This window comes from Solanum tuberosum, unplaced genomic scaffold (assembly GCF_000226075.1).
Source record: "Solanum tuberosum cultivar DM 1-3 516 R44 unplaced genomic scaffold, SolTub_3.0 scf00248, whole genome shotgun sequence".
NCBI classification, from domain to species: Eukaryota; Viridiplantae; Streptophyta; class Magnoliopsida; order Solanales; family Solanaceae; genus Solanum; species Solanum tuberosum.
Window position 1 is genome coordinate 691,003 of NW_006239172.1, and position 24,739 is coordinate 715,741.

The 24,739-nt window shown below is 34.1% G+C and overlaps 1 protein-coding gene across 1 annotated transcript; it reads right to left on the reverse strand.

Annotated features, from left to right (window-relative positions):
- Positions 1–6,932: 6,932 nt before the first annotated feature.
- Positions 6,933–11,504, reverse strand: LOC102584660 (putative late blight resistance protein homolog R1A-3). The gene is made up of 3 exons (XM_015313502.1): positions 7,571–11,504; positions 7,440–7,492; positions 6,933–7,271 (listed from the first exon to the last, which is right to left on the reverse strand). Exons 1-2 carry the CDS (start codon positions 11,381–11,383, stop codon positions 7,484–7,486), a joined length of 3,822 nt encoding a protein of 1,273 aa, XP_015168988.1. The 5' UTR covers positions 11,384–11,504; the 3' UTR covers positions 6,933–7,271; positions 7,440–7,483.
- Positions 11,505–24,739: the final 13,235 nt, after the last annotated feature.

Consider the following 24,739-nt stretch of genomic DNA (forward strand, 5'->3'; position numbering starts at 1 on the left):
CTTTTCTCAGTAGATGCACTTTCTTTTGTTTTTGCAAATTGCAAAGTGAAGTGTAGTTGGAGACAAATAAATATTTATAAGCGCTGTGATATTCCTAATCTGTTAGGAGCGGAACAAATAAATAAATAGGACATATATATTATTACTACTTAAAAATATTACCATAATATACTCCTATTAAGGCATTAATAATTAATATGATTTATAAGTGTAAGATTTATTGTTCATAACACACAACGAAGCCAATGACAAAAATAATTTTAAGGGAATAGGGTGTCTGATATATCTCTCAACTTTGTCATCTAGAGTTGATATATACCTCTATGGTTATACATATGGCTCACATATAACATTTAACGGAAATGAAAAAAAATATTTTAATTTAATTTTTTAAAATTATTTTTCTAGAAAAAATATAATCCATATGAGATATATTTGATCATCCTCACACATATTTTTTTTTTGTTTAATGACTAATTTAAATTTATTATTTTGATGGTCAAATTTATTTATGTTTCACTAATTTTCTTGTAAAATTTATTATAGATGCCCAATTATTATTTTTTTACAAATACAAAAATTAAATTATAATATAGCCGGAAAATTAGTAATATCCTAGACTTATTCTCCCGAATAAATTCTAGCTAGCAATTCAAACGACTCACAAGGATCATCGCAGCAAAGCTTCATTAATTCGTGAATTCACTTTTAAATCTTCACAATCAATACCTTAATTACTCAAAAGTGTCATGGAACTGTTGCGGACGAATTGAGTAAAGAACATTTTCTGTTGTAGGCCATAGTGGTATTGGGTGAGATCATGGTAGTGGGTTATACAAGAACATATTTTTCTGGTAAATGGGGAAGTTGACCTTCATCAGGTGAGTTTTCAGCCAACTTAAATAAGAGTTAAAAATCAATATATCTTCTAGCTGTGTGAAGGTTTTGAGTACACAAGTTTTATCTAACGTATACTGTATACAATTAGTCGAGATTAGTTATATGAATCCTCTAGATCCATTTAGCAATCCTTATTCTAGAAACATTTGTTATACTAAAGTGGTACGGAATTTCAATGTGCTTGATGTGGACCTGAGCTGGCTACATTCGTCATGAATCATGTTTGCAATATTATGGAATTAACTCATCAACAATCAATATGATAGAAATAGGAATTTCGACATCAATCACAATCACATTTCTAGCGTCAACACCATAACATAATGCAATGGTATAAAGTTCAGTTTGTACAGTGAATGAGATTTAACAAGCCAACAAAACTGCAGCGTTGCTCTAAAGCATATGGCTAGACATAGAGCTAAGCGCGACAGACTATCCTTTTGAAGAATTAAATTTGGGTCTGACCAATGAAAACCAGAAAATGTAGTGCTATTGATTGATACCACAAGTGAAAATAACAAAAATAGTTACATGAGAGAACAAACATAAAGCTGTCAACTTTTACATCACTGAAGAGATCCAAAATTAGGTAATTTTTTGTCAAAACAAAACTCATTGGTGTTGTATCTTGAATATATAGCTAGAGAGTTAGATCTAAATCATCCATAGACGTAGAACTAGACTGAGACGAAGGCTGGTGGAGTTGCTTTAGTTGATGATGTGACAAAATTAAACTGATAATTGTTCATGGGAACATAGGCATACGCATAGCTTCCAAGTATGTAGCTGACTGAAATTGGACTTTCTTCATTCAAAACCTCTTGTTATTTGCCCTTTTCGACACCAACTCCGGACAAGTATTTGAGGATTCTTGGTTCAAATTAATGTCAAATACACTAGACTTTTTGCGTTTGATTTCTCTCTTCTCCTTTTGTCTGTCAAAATATTTCTGTGCATGACTCGCAACTTGTGTCGGTGTTCTGCTCAGTACAAAGTCTTTAGCAATTTGAGTCCAATTTCCTTTTCCAAGTTTATCCAATCCAATCAAGAATGCCCTCTGTTATCTTCTTCCCTTACTACTACGACTACTCATTGATTCTTCTCCAGAAGAAGAAACGTTCTTCACATTAATTTCAGCGCCAAACAATTTGATGGTTTCTTGGATTCTCTTTGCCATAATTTCTCACTAACTACTCTTTCTTTTTTTTGCAAATTGGAAAGTAGAAAAAATAGAATGAGTAACAAGTGTAGTTGAAGAAGCAATATCTTCCAATTATTTATATTATATATTTATATAAGTGGTGTGATATCCGTTAACTCGCTTTCCTATATAATAAAAATAAGGAAACCGTGTATTCATGAACCAAATAAGGAAATAAATAGATTATTACAACTTTAAAATATTTACTACTCCTATTAAGGTAACAATTCAAGAAACAGAGTATAGCTTAGTGAAAATATACTACTACTTAGAAAGGAAATCAATTAATTAAGGGAAAAGACTTAAATATGCTAATCCAACTTTGAGAAAAATCTTATTTATGCATCAATGGATTTTAGAAATTTGATTCATTTTTAAAAAAAATGACGTGGACGAATCATCATTCGCCACATGGACAAAATAAGTTTGTAAAATTGGATGGGTTTTCCGTTAAACCATAATGACATGGATTAGCCTTTTCTCAAATAGAAATGACATAGCCAAAATTTTAACATATGTCATAAATAAGTTCTTTTTTCAAAATTTAATGACATAATTAAACTTTTTTTTCATTAATTAAACCAATTAAAGGAGGAGGATGATATATTAACAACGGCGTAGCTATAGCCACCCCAGAGTGTCGAACTGGACACCCTTCATCGAAAAATTATATTGTATATATATATGTCAAATTCTCAAAACTTAGGATTTGGGTAACTTCCTTAGCTTCTTTTTAATAGATTTGATGTGTTTTATAGTTGGTTTGCTGGTAAAATAGGGTTCAGTAGCTAAGTGTAGAAAAGTAGAACTGTTCAGTCACCTTTTTGGATTTATGAGAATAGTCTATGAGCCGTGGATACTACTATTAGAGTCACATTTTATTATTCTAACTTTATATTATATACTTTTCATTAAAAATTTACATGGTTTACATTGTTACTTCATAAGTCCTCATATATACTACCTCTACGGACCTCATTCATAGGATTACACTAAGTATGTTATAATTATTCAATTTATATATATCAATTAAAAAAAATAAAGTCTCACTATGAAGTTTGGCTTTACGCCCCCAAACTTGTAGAGACGGCCCTGAAATTGACACTATATATGCATCGACAAGCTGAGAGCTTCAAAATTTGACACTGATAGTAGCAGTATACATAGTATATCTTTACATAATTTGTTTGCACGAATTTGCGATCGTCAATGATTTCTATCATGTGATGCCACTTTCTCGAAATAAGGGAAGCAACTGTTCTCTGCTTCAATGTTAGAGAACAAAGGATTTTCTGGCGGATATCATTTAGTAATTCACAAATTAAACAATCGCCTTTACCTAATTCATGCAAATAAATTCTGCAAAGTTATATTGTGGATATTACTATTAGAGTCAAAATTTGAACCTCTCATCCTGTCGATGCAGATACAGTGTCATTGCATATTGATTGTGTTCTCCCGACATATCACCATACCTCCACACAAGAAAATAAGTAAAAGTCTCACTATAGGAAAATGTTAAAACAAATAGAAAACGATTTAAAATACCCCTGAACTATAGGAAAAGATTAAAAAAACATCTTATTTTCACCTATTTTGCTAAAAATATCCCTATATTTATCTTTTTGGTCCACTTATACTCTTTTTAAACTGTGATTGAAATTTCATTTACAAGGTCTTACACTCCTACTACCCAAAATTTCTTTGCATCTTATGTGATTATGTGGAGGCACAACCTAATTCAGTTATTTGTTGTGATATACAGGTGCCTTACATGTATATACGTTTTTTGTTCATTTTTTTTTTTAAAAAAGTTTAAAAAAATATTTGCTTGCCTTGTATTTAAAATAGATTCCTTTTTGTTAATAAATGGGTCTTTGGGCCTCTTTAAAAAAATGTATTTAAAATAGATTAATACACGTACTTTTCTTTTCTTTGCCTTATATTTAAAATTTTCTCAAATACATATAACTTTTTAAAGTTTCTTTGTCTTATATAAAAAAAAATTCTCAAACGCACATTATTATTTTTATTATTTGCCTTCTTTCATTTTTTTAATTGATTTTATTTATTCCTTATATTCAACTATATAATTACGTAAATATATACAATAACTAGCTTATTTGTGCAGTAGTGGTTTGTTTGTTGCTATTTTTTAGAAGCTAAATATGTTATTTCCTGGTCTTTAGGCTACAAGATTAGTGGAGTTGTTTAGATCAGAATAATTAGGAGTAATTTATGTGTTCTGTTATTAATAACTTTTATCTATTTAAGAACTTGTAATTGAGAAATAAAAAAGCACTTCCACTTGAAGATTATATCCCTTTGATTAATGTCTCCATAAAGGAGATGAAATCCTCTCTAATAGATAAATTATTTTTCAATGAACCATTTCAAGAAACATGCTTACCTCAACCACTTGCAGTACCTTCTTTAGTTCCACCAAATGATTTCTTTGCAGTATTGAATGGCTTGATCCAAAATTTAGATCTCGGCCATTTCAATTGCAAAATGATAGAAAATCAGATTGACACTTATTATGGTGAACATCATTTCAATATGTTTAATCATTTCTCGGACAATGGAAATCATTCCAATGTATTGAATTCAAATGAGTTCTCTATGAAATTCAATGAAGCACTACAAGAATCATATTTACCTCAACCAATACATTCTTTAGTTGCTTGTTTATATTTCTTGAGTTGAGCATTTCTTAGATGCTATCACCTCAGTAGTTGGATTGCCAATCTCCTCAATTTCAACACCTTCACCAAGTTGTTGCACAACTTCCATAAATATGGCATGAAGATCCATCCGTTTAATTTATGTTCTTCGCCTAACAATCTTATCAATAGCATTACTTTGACTTTTTTGTTAATCTCTTTCATGCTTTTTGTATCTCTCTTCCTCACAACTTGATTAGGAGGTTCAAAGATTCACCAGGAAACAAAAACATAACTTACAAAAGCAACCAAATCCATCTAAATTTCATTCTTATACACAACCAATATCACATCACATATCCCAACAAACGACGGAAACCCATGGATCCCAAGCACATGCCATAAACAATAATTAGAATCTTTAGTATCAATCTCAAACTATCGCTATGGTGATACAAAAGATTGAAAGAAGATTTTCTCACAACAAGATGCTAGCATAAATGCTGAACATGGGATTATTAGTCTCGTGTTCAGATTTTTGACTTGCTTCTATTAGGTGCCTATACACATATTGCCACACATTCTTATGAAACATTTCAATACATTTCTAGAAATCATCCCAATAAACTGAATTCAAATGAATTCCTTATGAACTTCCACGAACTACTTCAAAAATTATACTTACCTCAACCACCTTCATTACCTTCTTTAGTTCAATCAAATGATATCTTCGCATGGTTGAATGACTGGAATCAAGATCTAGAACTCAAGCATTTCAATATACTAAATTCGAATGAATTCCCTATAAACTTCAACAAACCACTCCAAGAAGTATACTTACCTCAACCACATGATATACCTGTTGAAATTTGGTAGAATCTTTTTACTTTTTTCTTTTTAGTCTAAAAATATTCTATAGTATTTAATTTCCTTTCAAGTCAAAGGTTTACATTAATTGCAAAATATTTAGTTTCCTTTTAGTTTAGTATCTAGAAGGAAAATAATATATTTTATTCTCCTTAATTATTTATAAATAGTGATGTACTCTTCTATTTGAATCAATGAATCAATACAAAGAGTTATCATTCATTCTCTCTTTAATTTTTCTTTCTAGTTTCTTCCATTCCATAACAATACCTTCTTTAGTTCCATCAAATGATTTCTTCGCAGGGTTGAATGGATGGATTCAAGATCTAGAACTCAACAATTTTAATGTTCTAAATTCAAATGAGTCCCCTATGAACTTCAACAAACCACTTCAAAAAGTATACTTACCTCAACCCACTATAGCAAAATAAGCATTTAGTGGCAATAGATTTTTCTTTTAGCAAAAATATTGATATCGTAAAAACATTTAGCGACAGTTGAGTTAATGTTATTGCATTCAGAGTGCTAAAGCCCTTAGTGACATTTATATAATGTGTTGATTATAAATATCTTTATTATATTATTTGCACTAAATATAATAAAGTGGTACTTATATTATTGCCGCTAAATGATTATCGCAAAATTTATTATTTGTTGTAGTGACCACCTGCAGTACCTTGTTTAGTTGAATCGAATGATCTCTTCACAGGGTTGGATGGTAGGAACCAACAACCAGAACTCGACAATTTCAATGTACTAAATTCAAATGAGTCACCTTACCTCAACCACCTGCGCGCAGTACCTTCTTTGGTTCCACAGAATGATTTCTTTGCAGGGTTGAACGGGTAGAACCAACACCGAGAACTTGACAATTTCAATGTACTAAATTCAAATGAGTTCCCTATGAACTTCAACGAACCACTTCAAGAATACTTATCTCAACCACTTGTAGTACCTTCTTTAGTTCCACCAAATGATCTCTTCACATGGTTGAATGGCTAGATTCAACAACCAGAACTCAACAATTTCAATGGTAAAATGATGGGAAAAAATTTCAGATCGCCACTTATTACAACTCAACTCAAGATAATATCTCCACAAGGTTGGTTGTGAAACACACCCACCCATCCCGAGGTAGAAGACACGCCAAGACAAATAGATAAATTGGGAAGCGACATTTTTTTTTTTTGCTTAACAATCTGCATACAATTGACATTCTTTGAGAATATACACACATAAAATTCACCCGCGTTACTATTAAACTCGGCATCAACGATTTGAAATTAGCTTCAAATGTAATATTAGTGTCAAAAAGATGGATAATGACTTCTAAGTTCTAATACCGTTGATACAACATATTAGATTTTTCAAATTCACAACTCACTGATATATCAACTAGAAAAACAGAGAGATCAGAGTTGTCAATCATTGTAGCAGCCTCAGCAACAGTAACCTTTGGTTTCTTCGCCTTCTTCAGCATACTAGTCTTCACTAAAACACTGCCATTCTCCATGGCAGCATATTCCGCGTCACTAAAATAAACTCAATTTCAACAAAAATGCCTACATCATGGACAAATTCAATGTTGAAGTACATTCCACACTTCTGTCAACTCTGCCATCAGTCATCACAACAATTACCTGATCAAGAATCAAAGAAAAGGCAATCAATTATGACTCGTGGCTGCTTTTTTTCTTTTCATTTTGGTTGCAAATTGGTCCATCAGGGAGAAAAACTAAATAAGATTGTGGATCAAGAATGCTGAAGATCAGTGATGAATTTCAAATCAATCAGTTGAAACAACATACCAATGGATGCGAGGAAACACTGATTTTCTCTTCTACATTCATGACTAGCTATCCTGTATTGAACATATTGTTATCAAATTAGATGCACGTAGATACTCAAAAACAGCACATAGGAATTTGTTTCTACTTACTTCCATAATGATGAGGTTAAGACGGTCACATCCTTCAATTGCTTCGACTTCTTCCTTAATTCTCTCAGCTGAAGCCTCCAGAAATTTATTCTTGTACTGAATCAACTTAACCAGTTTCAGTGTTGAAATATAAGCAAAGCTAATGGGGATCTCCTCGAGCTCATCACACCTTTTTATAACAAGTGTTTCGAGCTGGGGAAAGGATTCCTCCGAGGCATCCCACCTTGAGATACCTAATGACACCAGTTTCAAGAGCTTAAGTTTATGCAATGTGATATCTCCAAGGCTCCATTCTTTGGATTGAATAAGATCTCCACCTGCTAATTGGAGATACTCCAGATTTGGTAGTCCCGCAATGACAGGAATCATGCTTTCTATATGAATCCTGTATAATACCAACTTCTTTAAATTTGAAGGCAACTGTAGCTTGGATACATCTTGGGACGACTTAATAAAATTAAGGCGAAGTATGTGAAGCTGCTTAAAGCTCTCCAATTTGAGACAAATCTCTGCAGAATCATTATCTCCGTTAACAGAGATGTGAAGTTCTTGAAGATTAGGACACCTCCGTGACAACACATCCGGGCTATCAACTTGATCAATTGGAAATACAACATTCCCTAATGTCCTCAAATTTTCCAATTTAGAGCATTCTTCAAAGATCCCCTGCTTGTTGTTTTCCAAATCAAATTCAGCAGAAGAAATCTCAACATGCCTTAATTTTTCCATTTTCCAAAAAATGGCTGGTAACAATGTAGACGCGCAATGACAATTCAGAAATAAAGTTTCCAGATGGGGCAGATGAAATTCTGGATGAAAACTAAAGCTAAGTGTGTTAACTGCGAGGTACTTCAGGTGAATTAGTGGTTGCAATTGAGCTGACCGCAAAAGAGCCACACTATGAGAACTTAAATCCAAGACCTTAACAAGTATCAATTGATAAACATCATGACGGAAGGGATTCCACTCATAACCTACTCCATTCGTCATTATCAGTGACCTCAAGTGTTGGTAGAAAGTCTTGGTTCGTGTTTTGGATCTCAGAGATGCAAACTTGGAACGCTCGTTATTGAAACTGAAGCTCACTCGATTTTCGTTCCAATCATAAGGTCGAAATTGGTAACGATTTGCCTTAACTACCAGCATAAACTTTTCTTCTCTACTCTTCTCCAAGCAAAAGTGAAGCACTACATCATGGACATGGCAGTATTTGACTTTACTGTTATATCCTCTCGTTGAAACCATTACCACATTACTGTGAATGAGATCCATCAAGTAACCTTCAGCTTCCTCTTCCATTAATCTCCCAGATTCACTGTTTTGAATGAATCCTTCTGCGATCCATAAGCTTATCAATTTAGACACTCGAATACTCACATCCTCCGGAAACATCCCCATGTAGAGAAGGCAAGGCTTTAAATAATCGGGTAAGTTATCATAACTTAAAAGCATACTTGCCCGACTATAGTCTTCAGTCTCACAATCAAGATAGGAAAATAGAGCTTTTTGAACTTCACGCCACCAAGATTCATCCACTTTATTCCTTTTAATTATTCCAGCAGCTAAGATGACCACAAGAGGCAATCCTTTGCACCTTTTTGCAAGTGCTAGACTCACATTTTGTAGTTCGGGTGGGCAACCTTCCTGCTGAAATACTTTTTTCTGCAACAATTGGCAACTCTCTTCTGGTGTGAGGAATGGAAGGAAATAAGGATCAATATGGTGCATGACATGGGCACCGACTTTCTCAAGTCGAGTTGTTATTACTATTCTGCTTCTATTTCCATCATCTGGAAAACAAAGCCTTAAGTCATCCCACGCCATACAATCCCACATATCATCCAAGACAATGAGATATCTCTTACTCATTAAGCTTCTCCTCAACAGTTTGGCAAGGACATCATCCTTATCTCCATTGTCCTTGGAACCTATAACTTGACTGAAAATCACTTGTAATAGCTCTCTTCGATTATATGTTTGGGAAATGATGCACCATGCTCGAACATCAAAATGGTGAACAATGCTGACATTATTATACAACTTTCTAGCACAAGTTGTTTTGCCTTGTCCCCCCATCCCAACAATAGGGATGGCATCTAGTTTATTTGTCCCTCGAGTCAGATGATGACTTATTGTTTCTTCCGCTTTCTCAAAACCCACAATCTCCTCGTCATTCATAAGATTGCTATATTCAATTGGCAGATGTTTAGATAGCTCAACCACAGAGTAGGGCCTAACGGAGAGGTTCTTCGACCACATCTTGGTCACCTCTGTATAGATATGCTTGATCTCTTTTATGATTCCAGGAAGTGAACAAAAACAATGTTCAAGAACATTATATTGAACAAGAATAAAGTCGATAGCAACTTCAGCTTCATATGCCAAACTGACAGTATACTTCTGAAAATCTTTAAGAACTTCATGTTCGTGCTGCACCTTTGCAGCATCTTTAAAAACATATGTTAGAGATGAGAGCTCTTTCTCTAAAATGCCAATATGAGGCTTCATCATGAAACCTAAACCTGTTTCAGATTTCAACATCTCATTCAATTTTCTAAGCAGAGAATCAACAAAGCTCAATCCACCAACAGTGGGAAACTCATGAGATGGAATGAATTTTAAGGATTTGTAGTACGTCTCCACTCGTGCCTTTAGATCTTCAATTTTCTCCAATATCTTGTTGGTGTCTTCTCTGATTGTAGATCCTACAGGAAGCATTTGAACTACACATAGTATGTCGCCCACAAGAACTCCAATCATTTCTAAGGCTTCATTCAACCTCTTTTCATTAATAACATCATTTGGCACTTCACCGAGAAAAACCAACAAAAACTCTATCACATCATCAATGTTTTGAGCAGATACATTAGTTATGAATTTCTTAGGTTTTTTATCTCTAAGATACACCAGAAGACTACGGAGATGATCTAAAAATATTTTTGGTAATTTCTTGTCCTTGAAAGTTCTTGATCGAGTTAACTTTGAAGCCTTAAGCTCACTTAGAAAAATCTTCTTCATTTCCAGCTCCACTAGCACAACCAAGAATAGTAGATAAGGAGGCTTAATCTCGAAACAAAATGTATCATCTCCATCTTCTTCTAAATCTTTATCAGTATCATTTTCATCCTCTTTTAAATCGGCATCATCTTCATCCTCTTTTAAATCGGCATCATCTTCATCCTCCTTCAAATCAACATCTTCTTCATCCTCTTTTAAATCGGCATCATCATTATAAACCCAAATTGAAAGACAAAAGTGTCCCACATTTTCAGCCATAAACTGAATTCGGGTACGCAAACCTTTCAACTTCTCATGGTCGACATAACTATTTAACTCTGTGCCATATAAGTATCTTAGATATCTCATTTTCTTCTGAAGCATTTTGATTTCTTTTATCAAAACACGGCCAGACTTGACTAGATACCTCAGTGCATCATTTAGATTCTTGTTGAGATAATCCATATATTCTAACAGATGGAAATCATCCAGCTCATAATTCAACCTTGAACTAGTATTACCTTCAACAAATTCCCGCAACTGTGATACTAGACTTTCCACATTAAGATATGTAGTAGTTTCGGTTTCGCCATGAACAGAGTAAAACATCACCTCAATCAATTGGGCCTTCTTTTTCATTTTGACCATGAAAAAGACATTAGGCACCAAAGTATCAGAGTAGTTGATAAAAGTTTTAAAAAATCTTAGCTCCATTTCAAGTGTCTCCATTTGATCAATCCTGACGCTATTCATATCGCCTCCACATTTGATTTTTTTTAGGTGATCTAACACAACTTCAATGCTATTTTCAGCCATCTTCTATAGATAAAGTAGAAATTGCCTGCAAGTTCACACAACAAGGGAAAATATATCGAAAAAAATATAAAGAAGGACAAATATAGCTTATTTCTTGAAGTACAAGAGCAAATATGACTTTTTTCCAGTAATTAAAATACAAGCTATTGAAGGTGCTTTTCGGTGTTCATATTGTTCCATACAAGACCATATCCACAGTAATTGTTTAAATTTGTCTGGTTTTGGGAGGGGCTTGTAAAAATTAGGAATTGATTAGTTTATTCTATATTTTCGAGGTTTGGAGGAACAAGAAGAGTCTCCAAAATGTATATGCTACAAATCGATGGTCTAATATAATTCTTATCATCAACAAGTTGCTTTAGGTGGTAGCTCAAAGTTAGTCATTTTTGTCTTGGTACATTTTGGTATGTCCTTGTGTGAAAAGAGTATCATATAATTGGGGATATGCGCGACCTAAATAGGTTTCAATTAGAAAGAAGGGCATAATACAATTTAACTTGGTTTCAGTTGTCATCTATGTCCTCTAAATTTGCATGTGCATAAGTAGACACTTAAATTTATATAAAATTGAACAAATAGACACTTTTATCCTACGTACATAGCTAGAACAATCAATTATGTTGTTGGTCAAGCCTAGAGACTTCTTAACCAACTGGTTACTGTTGGCACAAGAACATTCCTTTCAAATGATCAAGAATTTCAGATATAGCGTTGCACCCAAGAGTGTAGCCTAGTAGTCAATGAAATTGGGTGGAGAACCAAGAAGTTTTAGGTTCACTTTCCTCCCAATTAGTCTAAGCCTTGGTGGGCAAAGTTATGTGCGCCTCCTTTCTCTCTCTCCTTAAAGCCCCCAAATTCGATAATTAAGATGCAGTCTCACCTCATTAAATCACTTAACTAGAGTAAATTTACATTGTTTGATGTAAGCAACCAGTGCGAATAAGTATTTACCAACAAATTCACATAGTCTAGCAAGATATATTAGGTTTCACTTTTCAGTAGATGAATAATCTCTTGAAATTTTCTAAAAAACTTCTGAAGTATGAAAAATATAATTATGGATCAACAAACTCACCTCAATGATGATGAATTGAATCTACCACAAGGAGTTGTCTAGTACAAGAAAATCAAAAAATAATAAGAGTTTTGAATGGCGCAATTAGAGTGTATGTATCAGCTCTGACTAATTGCTAAATAATTTATTTAATGGTAGGTAAACAACAATTATGCATAATTATTATAATTAATAGTTATGTTTCATTCCTATTGGCTAATTGACTGATAATATGAACTATGAATTATTAATAATGGTAGGTAAATACTGAACAACAATTATTGGTTTATTAATTAATAGTGGTAAATATTTTCCACCTCACATCTGAAAGGATCAACAGTATTTTCACTTATCCTATGGATAGCCTGCTTGGGTATGGAAACCTAAATATGAGACCCAAGACTACCTAAATGGAAGTAACATACTTGCTTTGCAAGAACACCAAAAATGATCTTTAGTGACAATTTAGCCACAATAACTTAATTGTCACTAAATATGTTTTTTAGAGGTAATTAACATTTTTTGTAAATGTCCTTAAAGCCTATAGTGACATTGAATCCTATGGTGATTAACTAAAGTCAGTAAATACTTTAGTACTCTTTGTTAATGTGCATATTTATAATTGCCGCTAACATCTATTTTTGTTGTAATGTGATAGGCACCAAAAACTTGTTTAAATCCATTGCTGATTTCTAGTTTTCAGTAATTATCTTTCTTGTCTAATGTTGATTGTGTAATATTGCAAATCTTTGTCTTTTTTCCACTTTGCTCTCGGTTTAACTCTGCCCTTTGACTCTCTGATTCTGGATCCATAGCGCCAGATAATATTTTTCTTCTATTTTTAGTATAATTATTTGGTTAAATACGCTCTTAATCATATCGTATTATTTGGGGGGGGGGGGGGGTGTTCTAACAACTTTTTTGTGGGGGGGGGGGGTTGTCTAACAAGCAATCGTTATGTTTTTCATAAGTAGAAAGTAATAGAATATCAAGTAAATGTGTTTATAAATCAATGAGGGATGAAATTAGGATTGTGTATTTGCCAATGAAGTCATAACTAAGTAAGACCGCATATTAGTAACTTCTCTTAGTGTGTAGCATGTCAGATCGGTAAGTTAATTTCACCTAAGTAGTTGGCCCCCTAAATAGTTGAATATCACCACGCAACTTGATTCGTCTACGAGTGTTTGCTTTACTAACCCTTATCTTTGATTTCAAATTAACTATTTTCGAGCAAGGTCAGGCTATTAGATAAGGGTTGATAGTCTCAAATCTCTGTTATATAGTCCATTTTCCAATTTGTTACCCCTTTGGTCAAGCAAGTAAGAATAAGGTGAGTTCTAACGTTTGCAACCGTTAAAAAAATAATACGAAGGGAAAAGCAATATATGCATGCACTACATTCAAAAATTACTAAATATTAGGTCTACTTAGTTAAGTCTTCATAGTTCCCCCAACCCTAGTTGTGGGTTTAGTTACTTATAATTGTATGATACTATCACGCCCTGAGCCTACATCCTGGACATGGCCAGCACTCGATAACCATTGTTGATCCTCAAGCTAACCCTTGACGTGATTGACTACTTAACGGAAGAGAGAACGTTGAGTCCATAGAAGGGCTGTATGTGACTCCCCAACTTAAGATAAGAAGTCTCACATTGGCAAAACACAGGAGAGATGTTGGGTATATAAGTAAGCAGACATTAGCAACTAGTGACGCATTGTAAAGTCGTGAGGGCCAAGGCTCAAAGAGGACAATATCACTAGCGGGTTGGGTCGTTACATATATGAACAATGATTAATGAATAATGCATAATCATACACTTACAACATGAATAGTAAAAACCTGAAATCTTGAATTATAACTCAAAGTAAAAACCAAGAATCAAAGTATGAATTCTCTCCAAATTCAATAACACAAACAAATTAAGGACTTGTTTTTCTTTTAGTCTCATATCAGAAAATAAACGTAAAATGTGAAAGAAAATCTAGGAAAAATATTTATGGGTCATGGTTACCACTCGTAAACATCCGGCTTTTTGGCATATCTCTGAATCTCATCTACGAACTCTATCTACGACTCGTGAACGCATATACGACTTGTGGTTTCCAATCATAGAACTCAGGCTTTTCAGTATAGTCTCTGAAACTTCATCTACGAAGTCATCTACGGCAGGGGCATAGCTATGTCAAATTCTACATTTAAAGGATATATATATTTAAAGTTGGACTCCCTTAACAAAAGTCAAAGCTTCGGCAATAGTGGTAATGTATGCCCATCCAAATTAAGAAGTTTTGGATTTGAACCTCAAATAGTACAATATTTTTTTGTTTTATTTTGACAGCAACACACCATTATTCTTGGACACCTCTATCTTTAACTATAGTAACTATTCGTTGTAGAGTTCGAAGTACAATTCTTTGAAAGCTTAATGATCAGTATAGCTTATTAGCAAAACTTTTATATTATCAAATATTATTAATTAATTGGTACTAATATGACCAAAATATTTTTTCAATCGTACTTGAATTTGAACAACAATAAATTAAAAAGTTGTTGAAGAAGGGAAAAGTTGAGAGATTTATATGCAAATTAATGGGTGATGTGGGAGATTTAAGTCTATTTCAAACTTTTAAATTGCTAATATTTTTCAGATAAGAAATACTCGTAAATCAATGTGTTAGCGGAAACGTGAAATTAAAGAACAAGGAAGAACAACAATATTTAACGTGGTTCAGATCAAAATGATCCTACGTCCACCAAAGAACAACTGCACCAATATTTATTTCACTCTACAAAGAATACAAGTGAAATACTACAAGAGAGAACATCAAATGCCTTAGAAGGTGAGAAGGCAAGTGAGAGGATGATTTGAAAATGAATTAAGAGCTAACTATTTATAGGAATAAATTTTTCCTATTGATGTCATCCATGACATCACTATATGTCAAAAAATGTCAAGGTTAAATATGTGAAACCATTTTATGGTTTACCTAAATTTCACCTACCAAGATACTATCTTGACATTTATTTTGTACTAATTATCTTCCTACCAAATCTTCATATTAATTCATCTTCAATTGAGTTTGATTCCACAAGGACCAAACCAACTCTTTCAATCTCCACCTTGATTTGCGTTTCGAGCATGCGTATAGACAACTCCGGCCAAAACTTCTAAGCTTACTGGGCAATCCCGTTATAAGAAACAAGAAGAATCAAACATTTGTTGAACATATTAGCTCCACCTAGCAGTTGCTCTCCCAGAGTTGCATCACTTGATGCATACTCCCGCTAAGTCCTTGCAGTGTGCAAACTTGGCAAGTGGGACTATCTTAGTCAACATGTATGCATCATTATCGTCTGTGAAAACATTCTCAACCTTGATAGCTCCCTCTTCTACGACATCTCTAATAAAATGGAATATGACATCAATGTGTTTGGTGCGCTCATGAAATCTTTGATTTTTAATCAAATGAATAGCACTTTGTCTATCACATCTTAGAGTTGATTCCAGCTAAATCAAACTCAATTCTTCCACCAAACGTTTCAACCAAATAGCTTCTTTCACTGCCTCCGTTGCGACCATATATTCTGCCTATATTGTAGACAAAGCGACAATCGTCTGTAAAGTCGATTTCCAACTAATGACACTACCAACGAGAGTAAAGATATATCCAGCTGTGGACCTCCTTCTATCAAGATCCCCTGCATAGTCAAAATCTACATAACCGAGAATTGAAATACCTTCACTTTTCCAAAAGGTTAGGCCAACATTAGGAGCTCCGTTGAGATATCTCAATATCCACTTCACAGCTTCCCAAATGCCTTTTTCTTGGATTTTCCATGTACCTGCTTACCACACTTACAAATTGAGAAATATCTGGACATGTGCACACCATAACATACATAATACTTCCAATTGTGCTCGCAAAAGGAACCTTTGACATATGCTCCACCTCATCCATAGACTAGGGAATTTGTAACTCTGAAAGCTTGAAATGAGAAGCTAAAGGTGTACTTACAGGCTTGTTCATATGCATATTGAATCTCTCAAGAACCTTTTCGATGTACCTCTTTTGAGAAAGATGTACAACACCGTCTTCTCTTGAAATCTCCATTCCAAGGATTTTCTTTGCAGCTCCCAAATCCTTCATGTCAAATTCCTTGCTTAACAGTTTCTTCAAAATATTTATCTCTGTGATGTTGTTAGCAACAATAAGCATATCATTAACATACAACAATAGATAAATCATAGAGTTACCAGACATCTTCTTGTGATACACATAACTATCAAATGCACTCCTAAAAAATCCATGTGTAGTCATGAATGCATCAAACCTCTTATACCACTATCTAGGGGATTGCTTCATACCATACAAAAACTTCTTCAGTTGGTATACATGATCTTTATTTCCTTCAGCTAGGAAACCTTCAGGCTTATCCATATAGATTGTCTCTTCTAGATGACCATGTAAGAAATCAGTTTTGACATCAAGCTGTTGAAGCTCTAAATCAAATTGTGCAACAAATGCTAGTACCACGCGAATTGACCTATGTTTCACGACGGGAGAGAAGATCTCATTGTAGTCAATTCCCTCCTTCTGGCTGAAACCCTTTGCAACCAATCTCGCCTTGAACCTAACATCTTTCACTTCTGGAATACCCTCTTTCTTTCTGTAGACCCATTTGCATCCAACTGTCCTCTTCCCCTTTGGCCTTTTAATTAAGACCCATGTCTCATTTTTGTGAAGAGACTTCATCTCTTCCATCATGGCTAACTGCCATTGTGCAGCATCTTTGCAAGAAGTTGATTTAAAATACGAGGAGGGTTCGAGATCGTTAATCTCTTCTTCTGCAGCTACGAACGCATATGCAATCAAATTTTCTTACTCTATAAGACGTTCCAGTTTTCGTAATTGCCTTTTGTCCCTTCCCTTCGCAATTGTGTATGGTTCATTGACAACAAATTCTTCAAGATCTGCATCTTTTGACTAATCAATTTGAGTCTCTTGATCCTTTTCCTTGGTAAGCTCCACTGGTAGCTTCACCTGCTCGTTGTTCTTGTTTCTTGATAACTCCACATAAACTTTACGAGGATCAAGTATAGAGGATTCGTCAAAGGTAACATCTCTACTAACAACAAATTTGATTAAGGACAAACACCAAAGTTTGTACCCTTTTACTCCATCTACATACACTACGAATATCGCCTTTTTATCCCTTGGTTCAAGCTATCCTTCATTAACATAATAATAAGTTGGATACCCAAATATTCACAAGTATGAATAGTTAGAGGTTTCACCTGACCATACCTCATTCGGAGTCTTAAAGTCAATCGTTGATGCTGGAGATCGATTAACAATATGAGAAGCAGTATGAACTGCTTCAGCCCAAAATACTTTGGACATCTTGGCTTGTAAGAGCATACAATGAGCCTTCTCAAGAAGAGTTCTGTTCATTCTCTCAGCAACTCCATTCTGTTGTGGTGTGTGCCTGACCATTTTATGTCTTGCGATCCCATAAACTTTGCAAAAATCATTGAACTCTTCACTGTAAAACTCCAAGCCATTGTTTGTGCGAAGATACTTGATTTTTCTCTCCATTTGATTTTCAACCAAAATCTTCCACTCTTTAAATGCTTCAAAAGCATCACATTTTTGCCTTCAAGAAACGCACTCACACCTTTCGTGAAAAATCATCAATGAATGTGAGAAGATACCTCTTTCCTCCCTTCGATGAAAGCTTAGGGGGACCTCATAAATCTGAATGGATGTAGTGTAGCACCCCTCCCATCTTGTGCTTGCCAGTGCTGAAGTTGACCTTATTTTGCTTCCCGAAGATGCAATGTTCACAAAATTCAAGTGTGATGATCTTCTCACCATTCAAAAGGTTGTGGTTGCTTAACATCTCTAATCCTCGTGCGCTCATTTGGCCTAGTCTCATATGCCATAATTTTGTCTTGTCATCATTAGATGACTGCAGTGTAGATGCATTAAAAGATCCAATAATGGTGCTTCCCACAAGTGTGTAGAGGCCATCCTCCAGGTTGGCCTTCAGCATGACTAAAGACCCTTTAGTCACTTTCATAGCTCCTTCTTCACTCATGTACTTGTAGCCTTGTTTATCCAAAATACCCAGGGAGATCAAACTCTTCTTCAGATCAGGAACATGACGAACTTCTGTAATAGTCCTCATGATTCCATCATGGCAGTGAACACGAACTGAACCAATGCCAACTATTTTACAAGTTCCATTATTGCCCATTAATACAGTTCCTCCACTTGTTTCATAGCTGCTGAACCAATCTCTTCGGAATGTCATATGCAGAGTCTAAGACCTATCTGTTGTCATAGACTCCACTATTGCATGATGTTGTTAGTACATAATCATCATTAGAATCATGTACTTGCTCAACAATGGATGCACTCGCCTTGACATAGGGCAATCTCGTTGAAAGTACCCCTTCTTGTGACGGCCCCAACACTCCGCATTCTTCTTGTTCACACGAGACTTTGATCTGTACTTTGATTTTCTCCTTCCCTGTTGGCTAGTACGACCTCTCACAAAGAGTCCACTAGTTTCGTCACCTTTGTCTCCTTCAAAATGCATCTGCACATCACAAGAGTTAAATGCTTGCTGCACTTGCTCAAGAGTGATAGGATCTTTGCTACACATCATTAAATTCTCAATAATATGATATTTTGAAGTCAATGAAACTAGCAAAGCACATGCTAGCGTCTCCTCATCTCTTTTTATTCCAACAGTCTGTAAGTCCATCACAAGTTTGTTGAATGCATCTAGATGGTCCTGCAACAAAGTACCTGACTCCATTTTAAATGCGTGAAGACATCGTTATAACAACATCCTTGTTGTCACTGACCGGTCCTGGTAAAGCCCTTCAAGGCTTTTCCATAATTCTCTAGCCGTCTCCTCGGTACTTGTACTCACTTCACAAAGTATGTTAGGTGCAAGGGACAATTGGATTACACTCAATGCATCTCCTTCAATCTTTTATTTGTCGGAATCCGATATCTTATCGGGGTACTTTCTGTCAATAGCATGGATTGAACCTTCCCTCCGCAGTAACACCATCATCTAGATCTTCCGGATATTGAAGTTGTTGCGCCCACTAAATCTATCAATTTCAAACTTCATGGAACTCATCTTTACTTGTTTTTCCTTTTCTACTACAATGTATTTGGAAAATACAGAAAACCAAAGTAATTCTTTTCTGATGTGGAAGTTCAGACTATGCTGGAACCACAGAGCATACTCAGACAAAACCTTGGCTCTGATACCAATTGTTAGCGAAAACGTGAAAATAAAGAACAAGGAAGAACAACAATATTTAACATGGTTCAGATCAAAATGATCCTACTTCCACCAAAGAACAACTGCACCAATATTTATTTCACTCTACAAAGAATACAAGTGAAATGTTACAAGAGAGAGAACATCAAATGCCTTAGAAGGTGAGAAGGCAAGTGAGATGATGATTTGAAAATGAATTAAGAGCTATCTATTTATAGGAATGAATTCTTCCTATTGATGTCATTTATGACATTACTTTGTGTCAAAAAATGTCAAGGCTAAATATGTGAAACCATTTTATGGTTTACCTAAATTTCACCTACCAAAATATTATCTTGACTTTTATTTTGTACTAATTATCTTCCTACCAAATCTTCATATTAATTCATATTCCATTGAGTTTGATTCCACAAGGACCAAACCAACTCTTTCACAATGATCAAAAGATTAAAGTAAAATAGACATTATACAGTACAAAGTGTTAAGATGTCCCACATCTGTAGAGGGGTGAGAATTTGGTCTCCTTATATGGACTTGGACAAATCTCTCCTCATGAGCTAGCTTTTGGGATTGAGTTAGGCCCATGTGTCATATCTTTGCATGGTATCAGAGCCAGCTCCATTCCAATTTGTTGTTCACCGATGATGGACCCCTATTTAGAAGTGTTCACACTCCAGTTGAGGTCTGGCCGTGCGGGGAAGTGTTAAGATATCCCACATCAGTAAATGGATGAAAATTTGATCTCCTTATATGGACTTGGACAAACCTTTCGTCATGAGCTAGTTTTTGGCGTTGAGTTTAGGGGTGTGCACTATTTGGATTAAACCGAAAAACCAAACCAAATCAAATTGAATTGTAATTTGGATTTTTGGTTTGGTTTTGGATTTATAAGTTACTTTGTTTGGTTTTTTGATTTGGTTTCGGATTTAGAAAAATGAAAACCGAAAAACCGAATTATATATATATATATATATATATAAATAGATTAATAATTACACATATAATATTTAGGTTTACTATGTAGGCAGTAGGATACTAGTAAATCAGTATTACCGTAATATTTATGCCCATATCAAATTGTTGTCATCCTATTTCACTAAATTTTAGGCATTAGGTTTTACATTATAACTATAAATACCACATATTACTTGCACTTTCATGAAAAAAAAATTAGCTGAACTAGAATTAGCGGCGCTAGTCAACTTTTTTACTTTTGCAGTTTGCTCTTTTTTCTTGCTTTATTTTATTTGTGTGCTATTTGCTTTTGAAAGTTTTATCTACTTCTTTCTAAAAAGTTTTTTCATCATTTTTCAGGTTTAAGAGATCTTAATTGAAGACATGAGTTGAATTGATGGTTCAACCTCGATGCGATTTGTGTTTAGTGATAGTACTTTAGAGTTTAGAGTTAGTTTCATTGAAATTATTGATAGTATTGTGTTTTAATGTTTTACTCGTGATTATAATGGAAAGGATATTTAAGAGATTCAATATTATTACTTTTCCTTATATGGAATTTTTATTTTTTTAAGCATGCAAATATAACTTTGATTATGTTATTAATTAGTTCTGAAATAAGTTATAACCGAATAGCCAAACCGAAAAAAACCAAACCGAAAAGAGAAAAACCGAACCGAACCATTTTTTTTTTGTTCGGATTGGGTTATACTTTTTCAAAACCGAAAATCGAAAAACCCAAACCGAATAACACAAAACCGAACCGAAAAACCGAATGCACACCTCTAGTTGAGTTAGACTCAGGTGTCATATCTTTATATGGTATCAGAGTCAGGCCCATCCCAATTTGTTGTTCACCGATGATGGGCCCCATTTAGAAGTGTTCACGCTCTAGTTGAGGTCTGGGCGTGCGGGGGAGTGTTAAGATGTCCCACATCGATAGAGGGATGAGAATTTGGTCTCCTTATATGGACTTGGACAAACCTCCCCTCATAAGCTAGCTTTTGGGGTTGAGTAGGCCCAGGTGCCATATCTTAACACAAAGATCAAGAGAATATCTATTTTTTGAAGTTGAATGGGAGCTTGTTTTTTAAAAATAAAATTGTGTAAATAATATTCACCCAACAAATAAAAGATAAAAGAAAAAACAGTAGAATAATTTAACTACTAAAAGTAGAAAGTTAGGAACTAATGTTTAATTCAAAAATATATTTTGAAGGGGGAAAAAGGACAAAGAACTGGTATTTAATTGGTATTTTACATTTACATAAAATAAATAAGGTGACACCTCTTTTTATTTGGTATATATTTACTATCTTTTTAGCAAATAATCAAAGATGCCTTATTTTTTTTTATTTCTTCATTATTATAAGTATCTTTACCTTATATATTTCTTTCTATATTATTACTACTAATCTCTTTTACTAAAAGAAAAAAAATCTGTATTTTTTTTGTTTTTAATATTATCATTTTCTTTCTTTGTAAATTCTTCCGGACCTCTTTATTTATGTGATCTCTATTAGCCAATAGCAATAAATATGCCTTTTTAGAATGGGTGATGTGACACCTTTTTTTTGTTTTTGCTAATATGAATATTTATCTTTTTATTTTATTTTCCTCCTTATAAATAGCAAATTTTCAAAAATGCATTGTTTTGGTTTTTTCCCCCTTCAAAATATATTTTTGATTCAACATTAGTTTCTCACTTCCTACTTAGTAATTTTTTTCTCTTTTATCTTTTATTTATTGGGTGAATATTATTTACACATTTTCATTATTTTAAAACAGAAAATAGAGAGTTTGGTATTTAACAAAAAATTAAGTAGTCCGCAATTCATGGTTACATTCATGGATTGGGATATGACCCAACTAGTGATGACTATAAGGTCATTAAGATTCCCGAAGAAAATGGAGAGGCACCCACCGAAATTCTCTCACTAAAAACTAAAATTTATCAAGGTGACTATGCTCTGGAATCTGAAAATATGAATTATTTGACATTAGTACGAGGAACATTTCATTGGCTTGTTTATTCCGTAGAAGGTAGCTTTTCTATGATTTCATTTAATAATTCAAATGAGGTGTTTGGAGAATTACCATTGTCGAAGGAAATGCCCTTGTCGCGTGACACAATCGACTCGAGCAAGGCATAACAGTGTTAGGTGGAATGCTTAGTGCAAATTTTGTTTGTATCCAGGTGGATGCTGTTGTTTTTTATTTGTGGGTAATGAAAGTGTATGGTATGAAAGAATCTTGGACTAAATTATTTACAATGAGAGATAACAGCGATTTTTATCAAGTGTTACCAATCATTCCGAAATATATATTTGCGGATGACCAAGTGTTGCTCAATTCTGATGGAATATATGGGCTTAGAACATTCAAAGAATCAGACAGAAAGCATAGCCGTTAATAAGAAAAGCAGTGTAAAGTCTACAAAGAAAGAAACAATAACAATAACAAAATAGTGTGATAATCGAAACACAATACTCAGCATATGACAAGAACTACGAAGATACGACTAGCAGTACTACGACAGGCACTAACAAGCATAAACCTACGCACGACAAGACAACATTACACTCCTACTAACCTTATATCCTTATAGTTTGTAATAGGCTTAAATCAAATGTCTTCCCATGGCACCCAGAAATATTTTGACAGACAAAAGGAGAACAGAGCAATCAAACGCAACAAGTCCAGTGTATTCGACATTAATTTGGACGAAGAATCCTCAAATACTTGTCCAGAATTGGTGTCGAAAAGGGCATTAAAAAGAAAGGCAAACAAGTTTTGAATGAAGAAAGTCCAATTTCACCAATGCCAATCAGCTACAGAGTTCCTCCTAATGGAAGCTATGCCTATGTTCCCATGACAAATTGTAAGTTTAATTTTGTGTCATCATCAACTAATTCTGATTTCGTCCATTGGAATTCGTCTGAGTCTAATTCCGCATCTGGGGATAACTTAGCTCTAACTCTGTAGCTATTCAAGATACATACAACACTTAAGATTTTTGTTTTGACTACATTTACCTTATTTTGAATTAAGCTTGTATGTAGTAGTTGTCAGCGTTATGTTTGTCTCTTTTGTAACTATTTTGTATTTTTCACTTGTGGTATGAATAACACTACATTTTCAAGTTTTCATAGTAATATATTGATCACACCCAATTATTGAAATACTAAATAAAAGAAAGAGTAATTCCTATACATAAGTGCAAGAAAATAATTTCTAATAGTTGGGTATATCTTATTAAATAATTTGTATGCTGCCTGATTCTTTTTCATGAGTCAAGCACGTGAATTTTTTATTTTTATTTTTTTGACAATGGTGGCGTTGAGGCTTTTGAATGCACGAGGCTCATGTGTAGAAGTATGTGACAATCTCATCTAAAAACTTAAGATTTTCTTGATTTGAATAATTATGCCTGTTCAACAATATAAACACGAGAACGGAGGCTAACCTTTTGTTTATTTGTTTACATTGGATGGGATCATCGACACTGTTTCCACTGTGCACCCTATTCTTCCATTGTTTATCTTATTGAAATCTCATGGTAAGCTTGTTATGGTTCCATTACATTATTTTCAGAGATGATTAATTAAATGTCTTTCTTGCACTTATTAAAATAGAAAAAGAATGTGATACTTAATCCGCGTGCTGGATTGACCATTTTCCAGTAGATATCAACGGAGAGAAATTATTTGAGCTTGACCGTTGGAGCTTACATTGGATTCCGAGGCTTCTTTCATTTTGGCAAAGTTATCTTGCCATTCATCTGCAATTTGTTTTTCGAGTCATCTATTTGTCAGAAAATGGAAAACGTGATTATATTTTGAAATGAAATTACAAAAGAATGAATTTTTGCATACTCTCAGAAAACATGTTTCCCTCATCCAAAATCAGAATATAACTTGTTAGAACTATTAAGAGGAGAATCAAACTCAAAACTATATTTTTAGAAAGAAAATCTTAGTAGCTCAGTTGGTTGGTGTTCAATTTGTACAAAGCATCAAAACATGGCATGTTATCT